Here is an 18,057-nt window from a genome sequence, read left to right as displayed (position 1 = left end):
GTATGATGTTGTATTATATATAATGTATTATTGTACTTAACTTAAATGCGTCAACTTACAGTTAAAATATTAGCTAAATTTTTTACTAAGAATTTTTGAAGTACGCCAATACATAAAGCATGTTTTATCAATCGAATTCTTAAAACTGTTCGTATTTGTAACAAAAATGACTAAAAGACTTACTTTGATGTGTTAGAAAATATTTCACAAACTGAATTCGTGTAAATAGCGTAATTGTAGCATAAAATCTTTGAGTTGTGCATTTAAGATGTTCTAAAACCTATTTTATCAGAAAGTCTTCATAATGGTAACAAAAGATAAGTCAATTTTTTGCCTTGAAAATTATTCCTTTTTGGATAACATTATTGTAATTCGCTTAATCTGTTTTCTTTAGTATGATATTTGAGATGCGTTGACGCGGGCTTGAGGTTGAGTGAAAACATTTATGGTATGCATACAAAACTTATGGACACATTAACCTAATAATAGCCTTTGGATTTACGAGCAAGCCCACGCCTGTTAATCAGCATAGATCAAATAACAACAACAAAAAAAGGCCGTCCCCGGGATATTTGTGGTATTTTCATCTTTCGCCTCAAGTGAGCCAAACTGCCTACCAAAGCGTCACCACAAGTAATCGAAAGAAAATGTTTTTCCGCGAATAACAGACTTTCTGTTACAAATCGGTCTTCAAATTATTATTATTAGGGGCTTCCGAACGTCGCATGCGGTGCCCGAATTTAGGATCACCTGATCAATTTTAATCAATCACCTTGTCAACTTCTGACGTTTGTCCCCAGTGAAACAAAGTTACATTTTTAATAACAGGGTACCGATTCGAGTACAACAGGGGAAGGAGGAAAGAATAATAATAGTAAAAAAAAAACAAGAGAAACGAAGTATAAACTTATCAATGCAGCATACCTGCGCAATGGTGGCCTGATGTTAAATTCAACATTTCAAGTTTCACCCTCCCTGGATATACTACTTGCACAATATTTCCCGGGTCGCCAAGCTTTTTCGAGATGACGACGACGTCGTCAGTAATTAGACCAATTTGGCAGAAGTAAAAAGGCGAATAAAAAATGAGCTAAGCCCTGAACATTTCGTGGGAAAACATAGCATTCTTGGCTTGCCTAATATATCATGTGCGATTCGTTTCTACCTTTACATTCCGAGTAATTCCAATCTCTGCTTAATAATTCCATATGTTATTATTATTACAGTTTTTTCTTCTCTCTCCTTCTAGGTCGGATGGATTGGAAGCACCGCCTGGAGACAAAAACGTGGCGTTGAGGGGGAAAGCAAAGTAACAGGGGGGGAAGTCAACTCAAGTGAGTGAAAACAGCCCCTAGGGACTGAATCAAAGTTGTGCCACTAATTACCGACGTTTGCGCGCCAGCAAAAAAAAATTTTTTTTTTAATTCTTTATTCCAAACCCTAGAAAGGGGCCTCAGTCCTGCTACAATCCACCAGGTTTGGACTTAAGGAAGAGCACCATTACACCTTGCTTTGAAGAAACATCTGGAAAAAAAAGATATCTCTTTTCGTATTTTCCCCCATCCTTTCCTGATTTCTTCTTTATTTGCCATCAACTTTCCCTAGATATCTCTCTCGTCAGAGTTATTTTATTTTCCTCATTCATTTTTACTTCTGTGCCCTTGGAAAATCCCTAACACAAAACGCCCATTCACATTTCTCACTGATGTATCTTCTTTGCATCTCGTCCATTCGTCCTCCAGTTACTGAGATAATTATTACTCTCTGTGTGTTGCATTGAACTTGACTTCTTTACACTGAAATGGAGACTCTGAAAATTCTTCGTCGGGGAAAGAATTTTTTAGGCATCGACAAAGAGAAGGAAAGCGATTTTTAAAAAAAGTTAAATGGTTTTCAATTCCATGATATTTGAAAATACTTTTAATTTTCTAATAAATTTAACTCATCAATTTGAGTGGAGAATATTTTTTCATTTTAAAATCTATTTCATAAAATTAAAAGAAAAAAAAAACGCTATTTTTTTTGTTGCAACAAGGATTAATTTTAATAGACTGTAGAAGAATATCACATTTCGTTTTTATTTAATGACCATTCAGAACTAAATTTATCAATTTTGAGAAACTAATGTGCTTTATTAGAGCTTGTCTGGATATTTTCATTTTGTTGAAACCTTCAGTAATTCTGTTTACATGTGTGAATTGTTAGGTGCTTACTTTGTTGCATACACAGAATCAAAACATATTTTACATAAAACGGACTCCAAACAAGAAAACAGGAAGAAATAAGTAAATAAAAAAACATCGCAAATACTGAATGACTGATAGTTTTTGGAGTTTCAGAATGACTGACACATCAGTGACTTAAAATGACAAATGTATATTTAAAGAAGAACTGCAGTATGGTTACTGAAAGAATTGAAACAATAATTTTATGAAATACAAAAGTGAACATATAGATGTTGAAATGAGAAAGTGGTCGAATTTTTAATTTAGTGTGCAAGTTTTGTCTGAAATGGTGACTATCTCAAGCCCTCCTCCCCAACTATCCACATCATCCATAATGGAGAATACCGGTGATATTGATGAAGGCATGGATGGACTTTTGGAGAAATTAAAACAGAACATGGTAAGTTAAAAATTATTCTAATAGCCTTTTTTTTTTTTTTTTTAAGATTCATCATAAAAAAAAAATTCGAAACAAAATTTGTGTGCTTTTAATGCTTACAAAATTTTACAGAAGTGCGCGTAACAACAAACTAATATCCAAATCTTTTAATTATACGGTAATTTTATGATTTACAGATATTTATTTTTTGTAAAATGTATAAACTTCTTCGTAATTTTTTCTATATGCAAACAAGTGTGTTTAGTTTTGATAAAATATTTGTCAAAAGGGCAAGAAATAGCTAATTCTTATATATCAAAAAATATCCTTTCTCTGTTCTGTATTTAAATTAAAATTTAAATTAAATTTAAATTAAAAATAAAATTTTCCTAAAATAGTTTGAATGAGTAGGTTTTGCGATTTACTCGCGATAGGAACTCGCAATTTACATTTGTAGCATATTTAATCAAAAGGAAGCTGATCCAATTATTTCTAAAATGTTTCATATTAATTGCGTAAAAAAGGAGTTTCAATCATATGCAAATTAATTTGAGTAAGAAAATAGAATTATTTTTGAAGTCAAGTAAAAATTCTTATGGATTTCTCTCACAAATATTCATTTTATTGAAAGAAATGATGCTTAGAGTTTTTGATAAAATTTTATAACACAATAAACACACACTATTTCTAAAACTTTTGACACGAACGACACTATTTCGCTTTATCGAATTTTGTAAGAATATTTTCTGTTATAATAAAAAAAATTATTGTTTTTTTATCGAAAATTTTTTTTTTCTTCATAATTATTGCAAAATGATCGAATGATGATGTCACACCCGAATAAAAAGAATTTTATTGACTGAACTTCAAACTCTGCTTATGTGAACCAAATTTGTATCAATGAATTTGAATTTTCTTTGCTTTCCCCCCCTCACACATTGTGAAATGCTGGGCAAAATTAAATTAAGATAATTTTTTTTAAAAATTGAAAATTATAGATCTAGAATTAAATATTATTGATTATGAAATTAATAAAAAGTAGAGGTATGAATGGCTCCAAGAAAATTTTTTTTGTCGTATTTCAGCAATTGGTGTAGAAAGATATAAGATGTATGATGTTATTTTTGTTTCCTGTAAAAATAAACTAACCAAATGAAGAGAAATAAATGTTTTATTTTTTATCAAAAATATTGGCCATTTTTTATGAAAAATGAGTAATAAATTTCCGAAAAATTTTGCTATATAATGCTGGACCATGTTAATTGGTCAAAAAAAAAGTTCTCTCTTGAAATTCTTTTAGAGTGAGGTGTCTTACTTGAATCGAAGGTTTTTTTCCCTGCGTTGCATTCACTTGTACATAGACTTGTATATCAGAAACGTCAGTTTTTAAGGGACATTTTTCGTCAAAAAATAGGTTATTTATGGAAATCTTTTTATTTATAATCGATCATAGATATAATAGATAAAATTCTAGGTAATGATAGAATAGAATAGAAACAGCACATTTTTGATTATTTTTCCAAATATTTCTGATTTTATACATTAAAATCAAATGAGTCATTATGCCCTGCCTGCTACTCTAAAATTTACTAGCAAGATAGTATTATCACTGATGTTTTTCACTAGTTCTTTGAAATAAACAAAAAAAGTAAAAGGTATTAAATATAGTTTATCTATTTCTGAACCTTAATAATTTTTGGGAGAATGGCCATCATTATGAGAAAAAAACTTTCATTTTTTCTCGTAAACATTTCTATTTTTGTTTGCATTTATAAACAAATAAAAGCTAATGTTTTTAAAAGCATGGGGGAAATTTCAGGTGTTACATTTTCAGATTATTTCTTTATAAAAAGTTAGTGAGGTATATAAAAGGTATAGTACCCATATTTCATAAGAACTACCATCTTCTGGGTCTTTTTGGGAAATTCTTGTCATAATATTTCATTGTGTAAAACGTCAAACAGGCATGCCCTCTTAGTCTTTACTTGGTCCTCAAACATAGATTTCAAATACAAATTTCTACATACTGGAAAAATAAGTACATTTAAACAATATATTTGTGTACCAAATTTATTTAAAATATTTTATTTATTTAGTTTGAAGCAGTAAAATTAAAATTTCAAGCGAATATAAAATGAATTCAAGATACAGGTAATAATAAATAATGTATTCAAGATAAAATTAATAATAATTAAACTAAATAAAATAATAACAATCGAATGACTTTTCAACCATTGTTTTTTTTAAATGTAATAGAAACTTAGAATAATATTCTTTGAAAAGAACAATCATTATATTAGATGAAGATAAAATTTTCAGCATTTTTCCTTTGTAAGAATGAGGAGGGAAAATACTGAGATAGTATTCACTAATAATATTCACCAATACTTTATATTATTTTTATGTTGAGTCTGACGATAGTTAAAAAGTCTTACTTTGTTTTCAAACTCAAGTCTAGATAAATAAACTACAACAAGCATATTTCAACATGTTTACTCTAACAATAAGTGTAAAATTATTTCATCTAAAAAATAATTAAAACCTGTAATAGTTCATTTATTTGAGACAGGGAAAATATGAAAGAAGTAAAATGTTTGCAGCGGAGCAATTTTTAATCTTCAAAAATACAGTTCATGTCAGAAATTAAAATCTAATAAAACTTGAAAACTATTATTTGGTTTTGTCATTGCTAACCGTGAATTCCTTCACGAAGAAAAAAAATTCTGATGAAATTACCTTACTGTATCGTGATGACATTTCTGGTAAAAAAAAAAAAATTGTAATAAAGAAGTAAATATATAGTTATTTATACCATTTATTTGGTAATTTTTTCGTTCATATAGTAATCGCTTACCGGAAATTCTGGTTTTCGAAATTATAGTTCTTATTGCAACACATTTAGTAAATGCAAAAGGGAAGAATAAATTTTACCAAATAAATGGTTTATAATGCCAGGCTCTAAGATATCATGATAAAATTACCAAATCAAATAAAAATTACCAAAAGATAATCTTTATCAAAACGCTTTGGTAAAAATTAGCAAACTTTTTGGTGTTCACATAGAGTTAAAAACAGGGTAAATCTAATCATATTCTGGGAGCATTGATCATACTTTTTTCTCAGTGTTCGATGTTTATTGAATAACAAATGAAAATTTTTTGCATAATCAAACGAATTCTTTAATTTCTAACTTTCTAATCTCTTTCTGGGTCTTTCTTTTCATTAAGGGATTTTCTACAAAAAGGACAAAAAACTTCTGATCAGTGCCAATGGGGAATTTTGAGTAGACCACTCTTGGTTATCTTTTAAACTGTGAGGGTCTGATTTTCACAACTCTTCTTGTTTTTGAATTTTTTTAAAGTTCTGACGTCTTGGACTTGGAAGTCCAAATGAAATTGTAGTATTCTATTATTATTGCCGAGTAGCGTTTATTCTATTGAGCTAAACTAGGAATCAGGAATCCAAAATACCTGACTTAAATGAGTATGTCATAAAATGTGGAAGGCAGTTTTTCCCCCAGAGCATCTTCAAGTTGGACATATTAGAGGAAAACTTTGTTTATAACCTTGTCTATAATGCGCTCTTTTTCGATGTCTACACCTTATTTGAAGCTGGTAAGAAACATACATATCTTTTCTTCTTAAAATATGTATTTGTATTAAGTAAAACAAGCTATTAAATATTGCTTAATAACTCCTTTATTGGTTTGATGGAATAAATAATAATTAAATTAATAATGTTGCAGATGAGAGTAATGTAGTTGCTTTAATCTAACCTCTTTGTCTTTTCAATTTATGTTTAAATGGTCACGCAAAATATAAATCTCATAACACGAAATAAAATGGGGCCAAAATTACCGGACACTTTTAATATGTAGACAAATAGACCTGTGAGAAACATCAGAGGAAAATTTTATTAAAATGCCAGGAGAATTTTTTTTATTGAAATTACAATTCTCTAATTCAATTCTATATAAAAGAATTCTATATACTTAATATCTTACATTATTTCCTTCATTTTATTTTCTTCGTCTACACAGTGAGATAAAAAATTAAGTTTAAACCATATAGTAAATTTTAACTTTAACCGCAAAACAAAATTTCCACATTTTATATTTAAAATTAATTAATATTTTCTCACAGAATTCACGTTTAAAATAGATTTATTTCATTTTGAAATCTAACTAGATTCTCCCTGCCGTCATACTTAAAACAAGAAAGTCTTACATAGACATAATTATTAGATATTAGTTAACCGCCACGCAAATATTACGAGTACACAATACATGTTTAATAAATAATTTTTTCTTCGATGTCTCGTGCTCCGTGTTGTCCCAAGTGTATGTACTTATCCTATTATCTCCAGTTGAAGAAAACTTTTTTACCTAAAAATATCGTATTTTATGCAATATAATAAAATATTTTATTGCATTACTGAAAGTTAGAAGATTTCCAAAAGTCTCCATTTGTAAATGGTTTCTAAAAAGATCGTACTCACTTTTAAAGTTATTTATGAATCTAAGAAAGCATATCAATGCATCTTTTTGGATTTCAAACTATTTTGCAACAATAGATAAGTTATGAGAAATTTCAATATTCACATTAAAGGAGTGTTTCGTAATTGCTGCCCTTTATATATATATATAAATATTCATATTATTCTGGCCAAAAATGAAGTCAAAAAGTGTGCACATTAGGAAACTCCAATCGATATTCAAACGCTGAATACATGAGAACACAATCGAAATCTGCTGAATCACAAGTTAAAAAGGCAAGATGAGAGCACAACAAAACCAGTTGAATTGCGAGATGAAACTTCAATGTATTTAAACATCTCTTTATTTCTTCCGATTTTTAAACATGATTTGTTATTTTCAGTTCCAGCATCCTTCTTTCAACAGATTTTGGAAGCAAATTTGCTTTATATCAATTGGTGACCTTTCTACACATGCTTTTTAGACTTCATTTTTTCATATCAAATTTTATAACAAAAGGATTCTAAAAATATATATAGCGGGGACAATAGGTAACATCCTGCATAGTTTAAAAAATACGATGCCAAATTGTCCTGTACTTTCAACATTTGGAAACATCAGATTTAAAATATATAAATATGGCAAATTTCAAAATTTAAGTTTTTAATTTGTCGCAACATTTGCGTGGTTTATAACAATATACTTTTACAAAAGTAAGTGAAGTTTCTAAGGAAGTCTCAGGATGAACTACTTCCAAACTTTATTTGCTCGAACATCTATCTATTATACAATAAGAAAATTCTTAGAAGTAGTGATTTTTATAGTTAATAGAAAGTTCTTCTAAAACTACATATAGTTAAAGTGCTTAACTTTTAAAAAAATTTAACCCCTCAAAAATTAAGTTTAACTGTTACGGGAACTTATTCATTTATATACTACTTTCAATATCTTATTTAAGTTTGTACTGAGTTTATTGAAAAGTATACTCTTTCCAAATCTAACCTTTAAATATTGTTTATAGCACGATATGTAATGTTCAGCCTTTTTAAAAGGGTTTGCACAGTGAGAAAGAAAGTATGGTATTTACACGGAATATTTCTCACCTCTTCCAAATAATATTATTACAAGGTTTTTATACGTTTTTAAATTTTGATTTCCCTTTCAAATTAAGAGGCTTAAACTATAAGTGATGTTCCTGTATTATAATAAACGTAATCGTATCGTATAAACGTTATACTCAATATTTTGTGATAAATATACCGTTTTACAGTTATTCAAGGCAATAAATAAGTTATATTTATTTTAATAATAAATTTTATGTTAATTTGTCATTTTGTACTATTGAGAACTATCTCCTTGGTGAAAAACATTTAATGAGTTTTTATACTAACCCAAATTAAATAAGTTTAGAAAAAAAACAAGCTTGTGAGTTAAGCTGCAATGGTAGCTGAGTAAAATATTTAAGTTAAAATTTCATCCTAAGTGAATTGGAAATTAAATCCATGGAGCAAAATCTGTGTTAATACAATTAAAAAAATCATAATTGAATATTATTTAATTCTGATGAAACAATCTGTTAATCGACAATAAGCAAAAACTATTGCAAAGTAATTGTGGGAGTTGATAAGCGAAGCGAACAGGGGACGGAGCCTTAAAGATTCCGAACGCAGTCCGTAAGCGCTAGACACTTCTAGAAAAGCTAGAACTTTCCAGAGATCAGTAAAAGTTTTCAGAAAAAATTTTAAAAATTAAATGCACTTTGAAATTAAAATTTTCTGAAAATTTTCTTCCGAATACTCAGTTACGATTTCTAACCCTGTCAGTTACGATTCTTTATTGTATTATATTAAAAGTAGTTATCAATATAGCTATTAAGTAAAAGAGTATTAGCCATTTTAATCTGAAAAAAAAACACTCCTACTTTGCTTGATAACCCACACAAAACCATTTCAACATTAGAAAAACTAAGGTGTTTTTTTTAATAAATTTTTTAAAATGCAAACTGTCATTTTTAATTTTTAACAAATAATTTATTAATTTAATTATTTGTTGTTTTTATTTACTTATTTATTTATTTATTTATTTATTTTGAAGAGTCTAAATTTAAAGGTTCAACAAGCCTTGATTTCGTTAAAACTCATCACTGGACTATTTCTTGGGAAATCGTATATTTTAAAATCAGCAGGATAACTCTGTAGCATTTTTCTTTTTAAATTTTTTACTGCATTCACTTGGATACAGCTCAGAAAAAAATATCAGCCTCAATTTTTCGAAACAGCTAATAAATTCTTCGACTGATTAATTCAAAGGCGTATTTTATATTTATTTAAAGATACTATTTTTTATCGATGAAAAAAAAATCTGAAATTTATTTCTCGAGAAATTCAAGGTATTTAAACTTTATATTTCTCGAAAATCTTTATATTTCTAGTAATTTTCTTATAAAATTAAAATTACTTAATTAAATTTGAAACGTATTTATTTCTGTCTTAAATTTACTGATGATAGAACAGTGATAGATTTCAGGTTTCTTCATTATAGTTCGAAATCACTAAGTTTTTATATATCTCAACTCACATTTTAATAAACATTTGAATTTATCAAATATGCAAATTAATATTTAAAACTTTAATATTTGCCTGCATTTTTGAATTTCATTGTGATATATTGAATTTCAATCAATATCAACGGATTAATGAAATTTTTTCTAAATAATTCTTAGCAATACATTCTTAAATGGAAATTTTTAGTAAATTAACTACATGATTCGATTGTCACGATATACTCGAATTATGCCGAGTATACCTTAATATTAAACAAATTTAAGAAAAATATATTTTTCTTCAATTCCGGAGACAATTATAATTTTTGTCTGTGTTTTGGCGAAATTTTTTAAAATTTTTTATATCACTTTGATTTCTAATTTTCATTCAACATTAGGATTACCCGAAACACTTTAATAATTCGTTTGATCTCTTTACTGTGCATTTTTAATCTATAGTGGTTCATCAGTTTTCAGGAAATTTGCACTGATGCATCTTAATTGCCATTTAAATAATTTTAGATTTAAAAATTTTGTTGCTTTTTTTTAAAAAAAATGCAAGTATGGTTAGCATTCCAATGTAAACTTTTTTTAGCCCATTACTTCTGTATCTTTTTCTTTTAACAGAACGAGTCGATGACAAGTAATCTCTTAAGATTAATGGATCCATGAGGATACATGTAGTTTTAAATCTCTTACTTCGTTAGAATGTAACTATAGTTCTCATTGTGAAAACATTAAGAAATAAGATTTGCTCACTGTAAAGGAAAAGAAACGGCTTAGAAATAATCAATCAATTTAAAAACTAGTAACTGTGTGCACTGAATCGTTTCCCAATAGCTGTTTTTTTTTTAATAAGGTGGCCAATTTTTTGTTGAAATAGCTTGGAATACAATTCTGAAATATTTGTTGTTTTGAATTAACTTTTTTAAATTTGACATTTTTAGCACATTTACTAGAGTTTAATGAGTTGTTTTCTTGTTAAAGTTTTTGATTTAATCGTTATGTTTTTTTACAATAAGTTAAAAAAATCAATATGAAAACATTATACTATATGATGAAAAACATTTCCTTTAGAAAATATTGATTTTTTCGACGATTTAATATTTTTTTTCATTATCAAATGAGGGCAAAAAAAGTTACAATTAAGGACTTGTTTTAAGCATGTATTTGCTTCGTTTCAAGCTTGATTTCTTGATATATAAAACTACATACCAAACAATAATGTGAGATACACAAACAAAATTATTTACTAAATATATTGAAAGTACAAAATATGTGGGTAATAAGTCGAAATTATATGTGTTATGAAACTAAATGAAATGAGCGTTTAATTAAAAATTCTAAAAATTAGAAACCAAATAAAATGAAAGACAAGTTTTTGTTATGCATTATAAAAAATGTCAAGCAATTTAATTTTTTGCATTATTTTTATCTCGTTTTAATTATTATTCCTTTTATGTACTGCCTAAAGATATTCTAACAATCTATGATTAATTATTTTTCTATAAATAGCATTTTAATACATAGTTTAATTCTGTTTTGAAATGTAAGTTTGATAATATTTTATTTTCAAATCTATCCAACTGAAAAAATTTTCATCTATTCAAAAATAAAATGAAGGTTTTAAGCACATGCTTGGAAAACCTAAAAATGATCAGAAGCACAACAGATAAGAATCGATGTTACATGTATGAATTACATATACTGAATGCTGTTGATACAAGTATCAACTACTATTTATAAATATTTACGCTTGTCCCAAATACATGTGGTCCAAGATGCAATACTTTCGTCTATTGTATTATATTTAACAAAATATTTTAATTCCTGATTTAATCCCGTTCCATTTTATTTCTGTTATAACTTAATTCTCTTGATTTGCTAGCCGCCAGTAATCTATATTTCAATATTGAATAGTGATCTCTCATTAAAAAAAAATTTTGAATTGTTGATATTGAAAAAAATAATTTTATTGCGCTTAAAAACCTGGCTGTGTTTTAATTTAAAAAAATTATGTCCATAAACGTCTACAACGGTTTTTTTTAAAAATTTAATATATTTATTGCAAATATTACCTTGATTTGAGATTTATTGTAACAACAACTCTATTATATTCATTAAGTAAAATAGCTTCTCATTCAATTATTACGCATTTACGAACAATTGTTGTGAATTACACAAAAGTTAATAACATTTTCCTTCATTTTAATAGAAATATATATTATTTTAAAGAGAGTGAAGGAGCTATTTCTTTTTTTCATAGAATTCTAATAATAGGTGAATTTTTGGAAACGTTTTCTAATTTTTAATCTATGTTTTTGAATACAAATAAAAAGTGTCAATGTACTTCTTACGCAACAAATTATTCTTAACAAAACATTAATGCTTAAATTTTAAACATTAATGTTTATATATTTCCTTCGAAAAATGCATGTACACAGTTTTCCTATATTTAAAAGCAGTAATAAGTACATTGTCAAAATACCTTCTATTAGATATATTCAAGTCGATTCTTCGATTCTTTTTATTTCGTTCATAAAACTACAACTTGTAATTATACGTTGTTTATTTTGAAACAAATATTGAAAAATTGGGTCGTCATTATTTTGGAGCACCTTATCCTCGCGGTAAAATGTATATAAGAAAATAAATAGCTTTTGGTCAGATATAGAAGAAATGAAATCCACCAATATAATCAAAATTCTTGGATTGCATTTCTTGAATTTAAGTGGCCGCATACGATAAAAGAATCCAATTAAGAGTTAATTGGTGTGATATTTTTTTTTCTGTCCCTCTACAGAATTCCATTCGTGTTGTAAGTGAGGAAAAATTTCGGTAGCCGAACTTCAAATACTCACGCTTACCCTGCAGCATATCGAAAAGTCATTCGAATTCCCGAGCCGTTTACGTTACAAATGACATCACATTTTTCATCGAACACAGCCACAAAAACAGATATCCAGAGCCAAATGATTTAAGAAAGAAAAAAAAAAATTCTATACCTCAGTCCAGAGAAAAAGAATGAACAAGAATTAAAAAAAAATTTCTTCCACCCGCCAAGTCGTGAGTTCGAGTGGATTTTTATTTTTATTTTATGTTGTTATTTATTTTCTTTTTTAATGTCAGTGCTTTTATTTTCTAAAGCTGGAGTGCGTGTGGAATACCTGGCGTGCTTTTCCTTCACATTGGAGCTTCAGCTAGGCCTAATTGCAGAATGCCTGAAGGCCTTTTACCTGCATTCTTGAGCTACGCGGCCGGATTGGTTTTTTTTCACACCTCTTTTAAGGATGGTCAGGAGTATAGCTCGTATGAAAAACGTTTTTCACAATCCTCTTCAGTTTACGCAAGGCGCCGGCAGTGTAGTTTAGAATGTTTTGTGATTTTCCTCAGTTGTTGTTTTAAGTGGATTTGTTTCTTTTACATTGCTCAGATATTATGGATATAGCTAGATAACGAGTATGAGAACTAATTTATGGACTGAAATTCGAAGTAAGCAATTAATTCAGTTTAATGAGGTTTCGTTATAAATCTCCTCTATTCAATTATTATTAATTTATGTATGTTTTGAAATGCTTTGAATCTTATGAGACTTTCTAACATCATCACAGAAGACATGTTAAATATTTGCATTAAAAAGCATTTAAAAAATGTATGAATTAACAAAGTTACAAAACTTGAGTTTTATTTTTTTTTATCTACATATACGCCTATATTTTATAAATATTTATTAATTCATTTATTTTTACCACAATAAGTTAAGAGTGATAATTTTTTTATTACTTGAATATTTATTGGTAGTTTAGAAATATAGTAAGCAACGTGAATAATTTTGACGCAGAAACTATTAATAATACATTTAGTTTTCATTAAGGTTCTACTTTATGTTCCAATATTCATGTAATTTGACTGAATCTTATTTTTGATTTTAGAAAATTTTTATGAAATGCAATTATTACTGTCGAGTGTATAAAAATGAATTGGGGCTTTCATTTTTGATAACTTATGGAAGAATCTCAGAAAAGAAAAATAATTTTGAGTAATTGTTCACAATTTCATATATTTTTTATATTTTATAATTGTTCACGCAACTTTATTTAGTTTTGTTTTATGTAATTCAGAGAAAATGATTGAACTAATTATTCATTTAGTGCTTAATTAATCATTACATGTTGGTGTGATATTACTATTGTATAAATGTTTTAATCCCGGAATAATATCCATGCATAGTTGAGCAAAATTTTTATAAAATAATTGACGATAAATAGTTGCTGTTTGAAATTTATTCTTAATTATATTAATTAATATTCAATTGCTTAACATAAATTTTTAAAAAATGGGATAAAAACCAGAATTATTGAGAGTGAAATGTCCTATAGTTGTTATTTAAATTATATATTACGAAGTTTAAATTTTGTAGACTTTGGAATGTTAGTTAGTATTAAAATGTGTTGTTAAATTAAGACAAATTAAATCTGATAATTTTTTAAAAAAAAGATAGTAAAAAAAGCTGTTGTTTTTAAAACGCTTAATTTTATTACATTAAAAAAATTGCTAATATTAAGGCCGTTGTATGGATAGAATGGGAATTGAAATAGATAAAGAAAGGAATAAATAAATTATAATTTACATTCCAAAATTAAAATCATTTTTTGATTCAAAACGTTAAAAACAATTTTTCATCTATTTGTATAGCTTTTTTATTTATTATTTTATTGTTTCTTAGAATTTTAAGTAAATATGAAATAACTTTTTAAAATACGTTGTTTAGCGTGTCGTTAATAATAATTTATAATAACTTGTTCTTTTATTTTCCTTTTTTTAAAAAAAATTTAAAAAAAAATTGCCTAAACTGCTTTATTGTCATTTAAAGTCAGAAGATGATTTGCTTGATAAATAAATTTTTATCTATAAAAGTCAAAATTAAATACCTTCCAGATATTTATCTACAAATCCAGATATTTAACTACAAATAGAATACTAAGTTTTAATTTAAAATTCAGTTACTTACAGAATTAGGATTAAATTATATATTTCACATACAAGTGGTTTTGCTTTTATATATTTTTTAAGTTTTTAAATTGAGTATTAGTAAATGAAAAAAAAATATACGGAAAAGTATTTTCAAAGTAAGATTAAACCCGTTTTCAACGTAGAAACTTTTTCCCCCGATTTCTTTTAATGCCTCATCATACATGGGGAAAAAAAGCATTTTTTATGGAACCCTTTGAACTTTCACAATCTTGTTTACAATTTAGAAATATTCTACTTTTATGACAGCTTTTTTTTCTTCCGTTTTTATGTATTTTTATAAATCAAATCTCAAATTCTTTTACTGAATATTTTCAAATAGATTCTTATAAGCCAAGTAAGGATAAAATAACTATTTTAAATCTTTTTTTTTTTTTTTTAGTTGATAATAAATTTACCATAATATCCCAAAAAAGAGTTTTTTGAACTGCAATCATCGTACCTTTTCGTTATTTAAAAGCCTTAACATGATGCTCTCTCGATAAAAATTATCTCTGAAAACTGGAGAATATTTCGAACTGTTGTATGTTGAAACTTGAAGCAGACAAAAACAATTACCGACAAATTAAGTTTCATTAAAATATAGATTATAATATAGATACCATGCTCGCAGAGGAAGAGATGAAGCTGTGCGGCCAACACGTACGATGTTTTAAACAATATAACTTTGAATAAAACACTAAGTTTTGTTAAATAGTAAAATTCTTGTTAAACTGAAACGAAATTATAACTTTTTTGTGATCAAATTATGTTTTAGTGCAAATGTCTTAGACAAAATCAAATTTTGGATTTAAAAATGTCTGAATAAAATAAAAAATTTTGGTAGAATTCTTTTAGCTTTGAATTGCATATTACTAAGGAAAAATACATTAAAATAAAACCTTCAAAGTGTGATTAAACCAGTTTACTTAAAAAATAAATAAATGAAAGTTCTCCCAGTTATCCTTTAACACCCTGTCATACAGGAAAAAATCGTATTTACAATGGAGCCATTTTGACTTATGTAATCTTGTTTACGACTTAGAAATATTTTATTTGAAGGCCATATTTTTTTCAAGTTTCTTTTTAAAAACAACGCTTATTAATAATCGATACAATAAAATAACAAATTCTTTTGCCTATTATTGTTTCTGAATCTATTTTTTACTCGCCAACTCATGTGACAAGAATTAAGTATCATCTGTTCAATTTTAATATGTATCGAACAACTTAAAAAACAACTTTTGATTTAATGATCTGATTAGCTTATTCTACAATGTAATCTTAATGGTTCGAAGCCCTAACCTTAAATAAGATAATTAATTAGTGCAGACAATATTTTAAGTAACGACTTTTACCCCTAGAACTTTCTTTATATCTCATATTTTATTTAAATATTAAAAATAAACATAACTTAAAATGATAAAATGAACGCTTTTTCAGTAAGTGTTCACACAAAAAATAAAAATCTTAAAAAATTCACATAAAAAGTGGATTTAAATTTTAAAATATATTATTATGTTTCATTTACATAAAAAAATTGTTGTTTCGTTTTCTTTTTTTAAGAAAAAGAAAACCGGATCGAAATCGCTCAATTAAAATAATTAATGCTAACGAATTGAATGCAAGTGTTTAAATCTTTTCAAAATTATTAAGCTGATAGAAGTTTTTAATTCTCACTCTTATTGGAAAAGTAATTGGTAATTAATTTAAATTTCCTTTTTTGTCTGAATATTTATTATCAATTATTTCCTATCTCCACTATAAATGCATAAATTTGTTTTACTTATTTAGAGAAGTATCTCTTCGTGAACCTTCCTCACAACAGTATTATCAACGAGATTTAGTCAGTTTAAGTTCTATTGTAAATTCAAAACACCAAATTATGAATTTTACGATAATATACTTTAAACTGACTAAATTTAACTTTGTTTATTAGGTATATTAATTAAAGCAACTGTCAAAGGAACGGTGATTTTGTTTTCCGATCTTGCGTAATAGATAACATATAATAATCAAAACCAAAATAATTCTATGAAATATTATAAAAGTTCTTTTTGTTAACAAATTATCCTTGGTGCCATTTTTCGTGTAAAAATGACTTCGCACTCTTTTAATTAAAGTTGCGTAATATTACTTAATGGTCCCTCATACCCTCTTTTTTTATATATACCCTCAGGGGGTATTAAAGGGACAAGATATCAAAGCTATTTTCTTGTAAGGGGTGACGATACTATTTTAAAGCATTAGACAATTTCAGGGAATGCTTTTATAATATTTTAATTACGTTTTTTGGTGTTTCATAAACTGGACAATAGTTAAGGGAGATATTTTTCAATAATTTAAGAAAGCCAGGACGAAATCTTAAAATCTGTAGAGATCATTTTACCAGTTAATTTATGATACCTTCAACTCACAACCACATGATCATGCAATAATAAATAAGAAAAGTCAATTTATAATTATGCGTTTGATTGAACTGGAAATGAGTTTTTTAAGAAAATGGGTACTCATATGCATCGAAGATATAATGAAAATTACAGCTATATTTTTTTTTCGTTATACTTTCAAGTTATACATCTTCATAATCATAAAAAAAACAGGAAAACCACATTTGTAACCAGTTATTCAGTTGGACAGGAAAAAGAAGCACATATTAACTCCATATGGAGGCTACAAAAAGAAAAATGTGAGCTCCATTAAATATTCATCTCCTTTTAAACCATATAATAAAATTGATTCACGATAACTTACACTCCTATTTCCGAAATACCCCATACATCATGGGCATTCCACTCCAATTGCCCTGAAAAAAGTATCGCCCTGAAAATAATATCGAAAATTTAACGCCGTTTCAGATTATTAGTTTTCCATTATCAACTTAAACGATCCAACTAAACATTTCAAAACATTTTATGAGTTTTTGTTGTCTTCTGAAATGTATAGAGGTGAAAAAATCCCTCCAAAGTTTTGGGAAGAAGGGGGTGCGATTGCAGTACATGCAATACGTTATAATATTTCATTTTTATATAATTTAGTTGTAATCTCGTTAAACAAAGCAGTTTTTAAATATTTAAGTGTACTTTATGTATAATTAGTATTTACTTTCACTAATTATTGGTTATTTACTTTTTCAAATTAGTAAAAAAGTTTCCTTTTACAAGATTTTTTTTTTTTAAAGCAGTGTAGTAAGTTTCCTGTACAAAATAAGAGGAAAAAAAAACCCAATAAAAATGCCATTTTTGGAGGTTTTTTTATTTGAAATTTAGAAAAATCTTTTTAATTTATTTAAAGCTCAAATTTCATTTAAATATTTTATGGGATGAAACTAACAAAAACTTAGAAAAACACGTAAACAGTTTGTAATTGTTTGTTAAGTTTAAAAAAATGATTTTGGGGATAATTATATTCTACATTATGTACTTAT

General features: G+C 26.9%; 1 protein-coding gene across 2 annotated transcripts in view; it reads left to right on the top strand.

Annotated features, from left to right (window-relative positions):
- LOC107439611 (uncharacterized) overlaps positions 1-18,057 on the top strand; it is a 93,177-nt gene that overhangs the window by 30,393 nt on the left and 44,727 nt on the right. Inside the window, exon 2 of one of the 2 annotated variants that reach the window (XM_016052272.5) lies at positions 1,250-2,625. In XM_016052272.5, coding sequence (XP_015907758.3) covers positions 2,512-2,625 — 114 coding nt within the window. In that variant the 5' untranslated portion in view covers positions 1,250-2,511. Of the gene's footprint in view, positions 1-1,249; positions 2,626-12,895; positions 13,113-18,057 lie in introns of those variants that run through there. The other variant, XM_016052280.4, reaches the window with a different exon arrangement.

This window comes from Parasteatoda tepidariorum, chromosome 6 (genome assembly GCF_982258835.1).
Source record: "Parasteatoda tepidariorum strain Cologne lab strain chromosome 6, Ptep-v5.0, whole genome shotgun sequence".
In the NCBI taxonomy this organism is placed as follows: Eukaryota; Metazoa; Arthropoda; class Arachnida; order Araneae; family Theridiidae; genus Parasteatoda; species Parasteatoda tepidariorum.
This window is presented reverse-complemented; position numbering and strand designations above follow the sequence as displayed.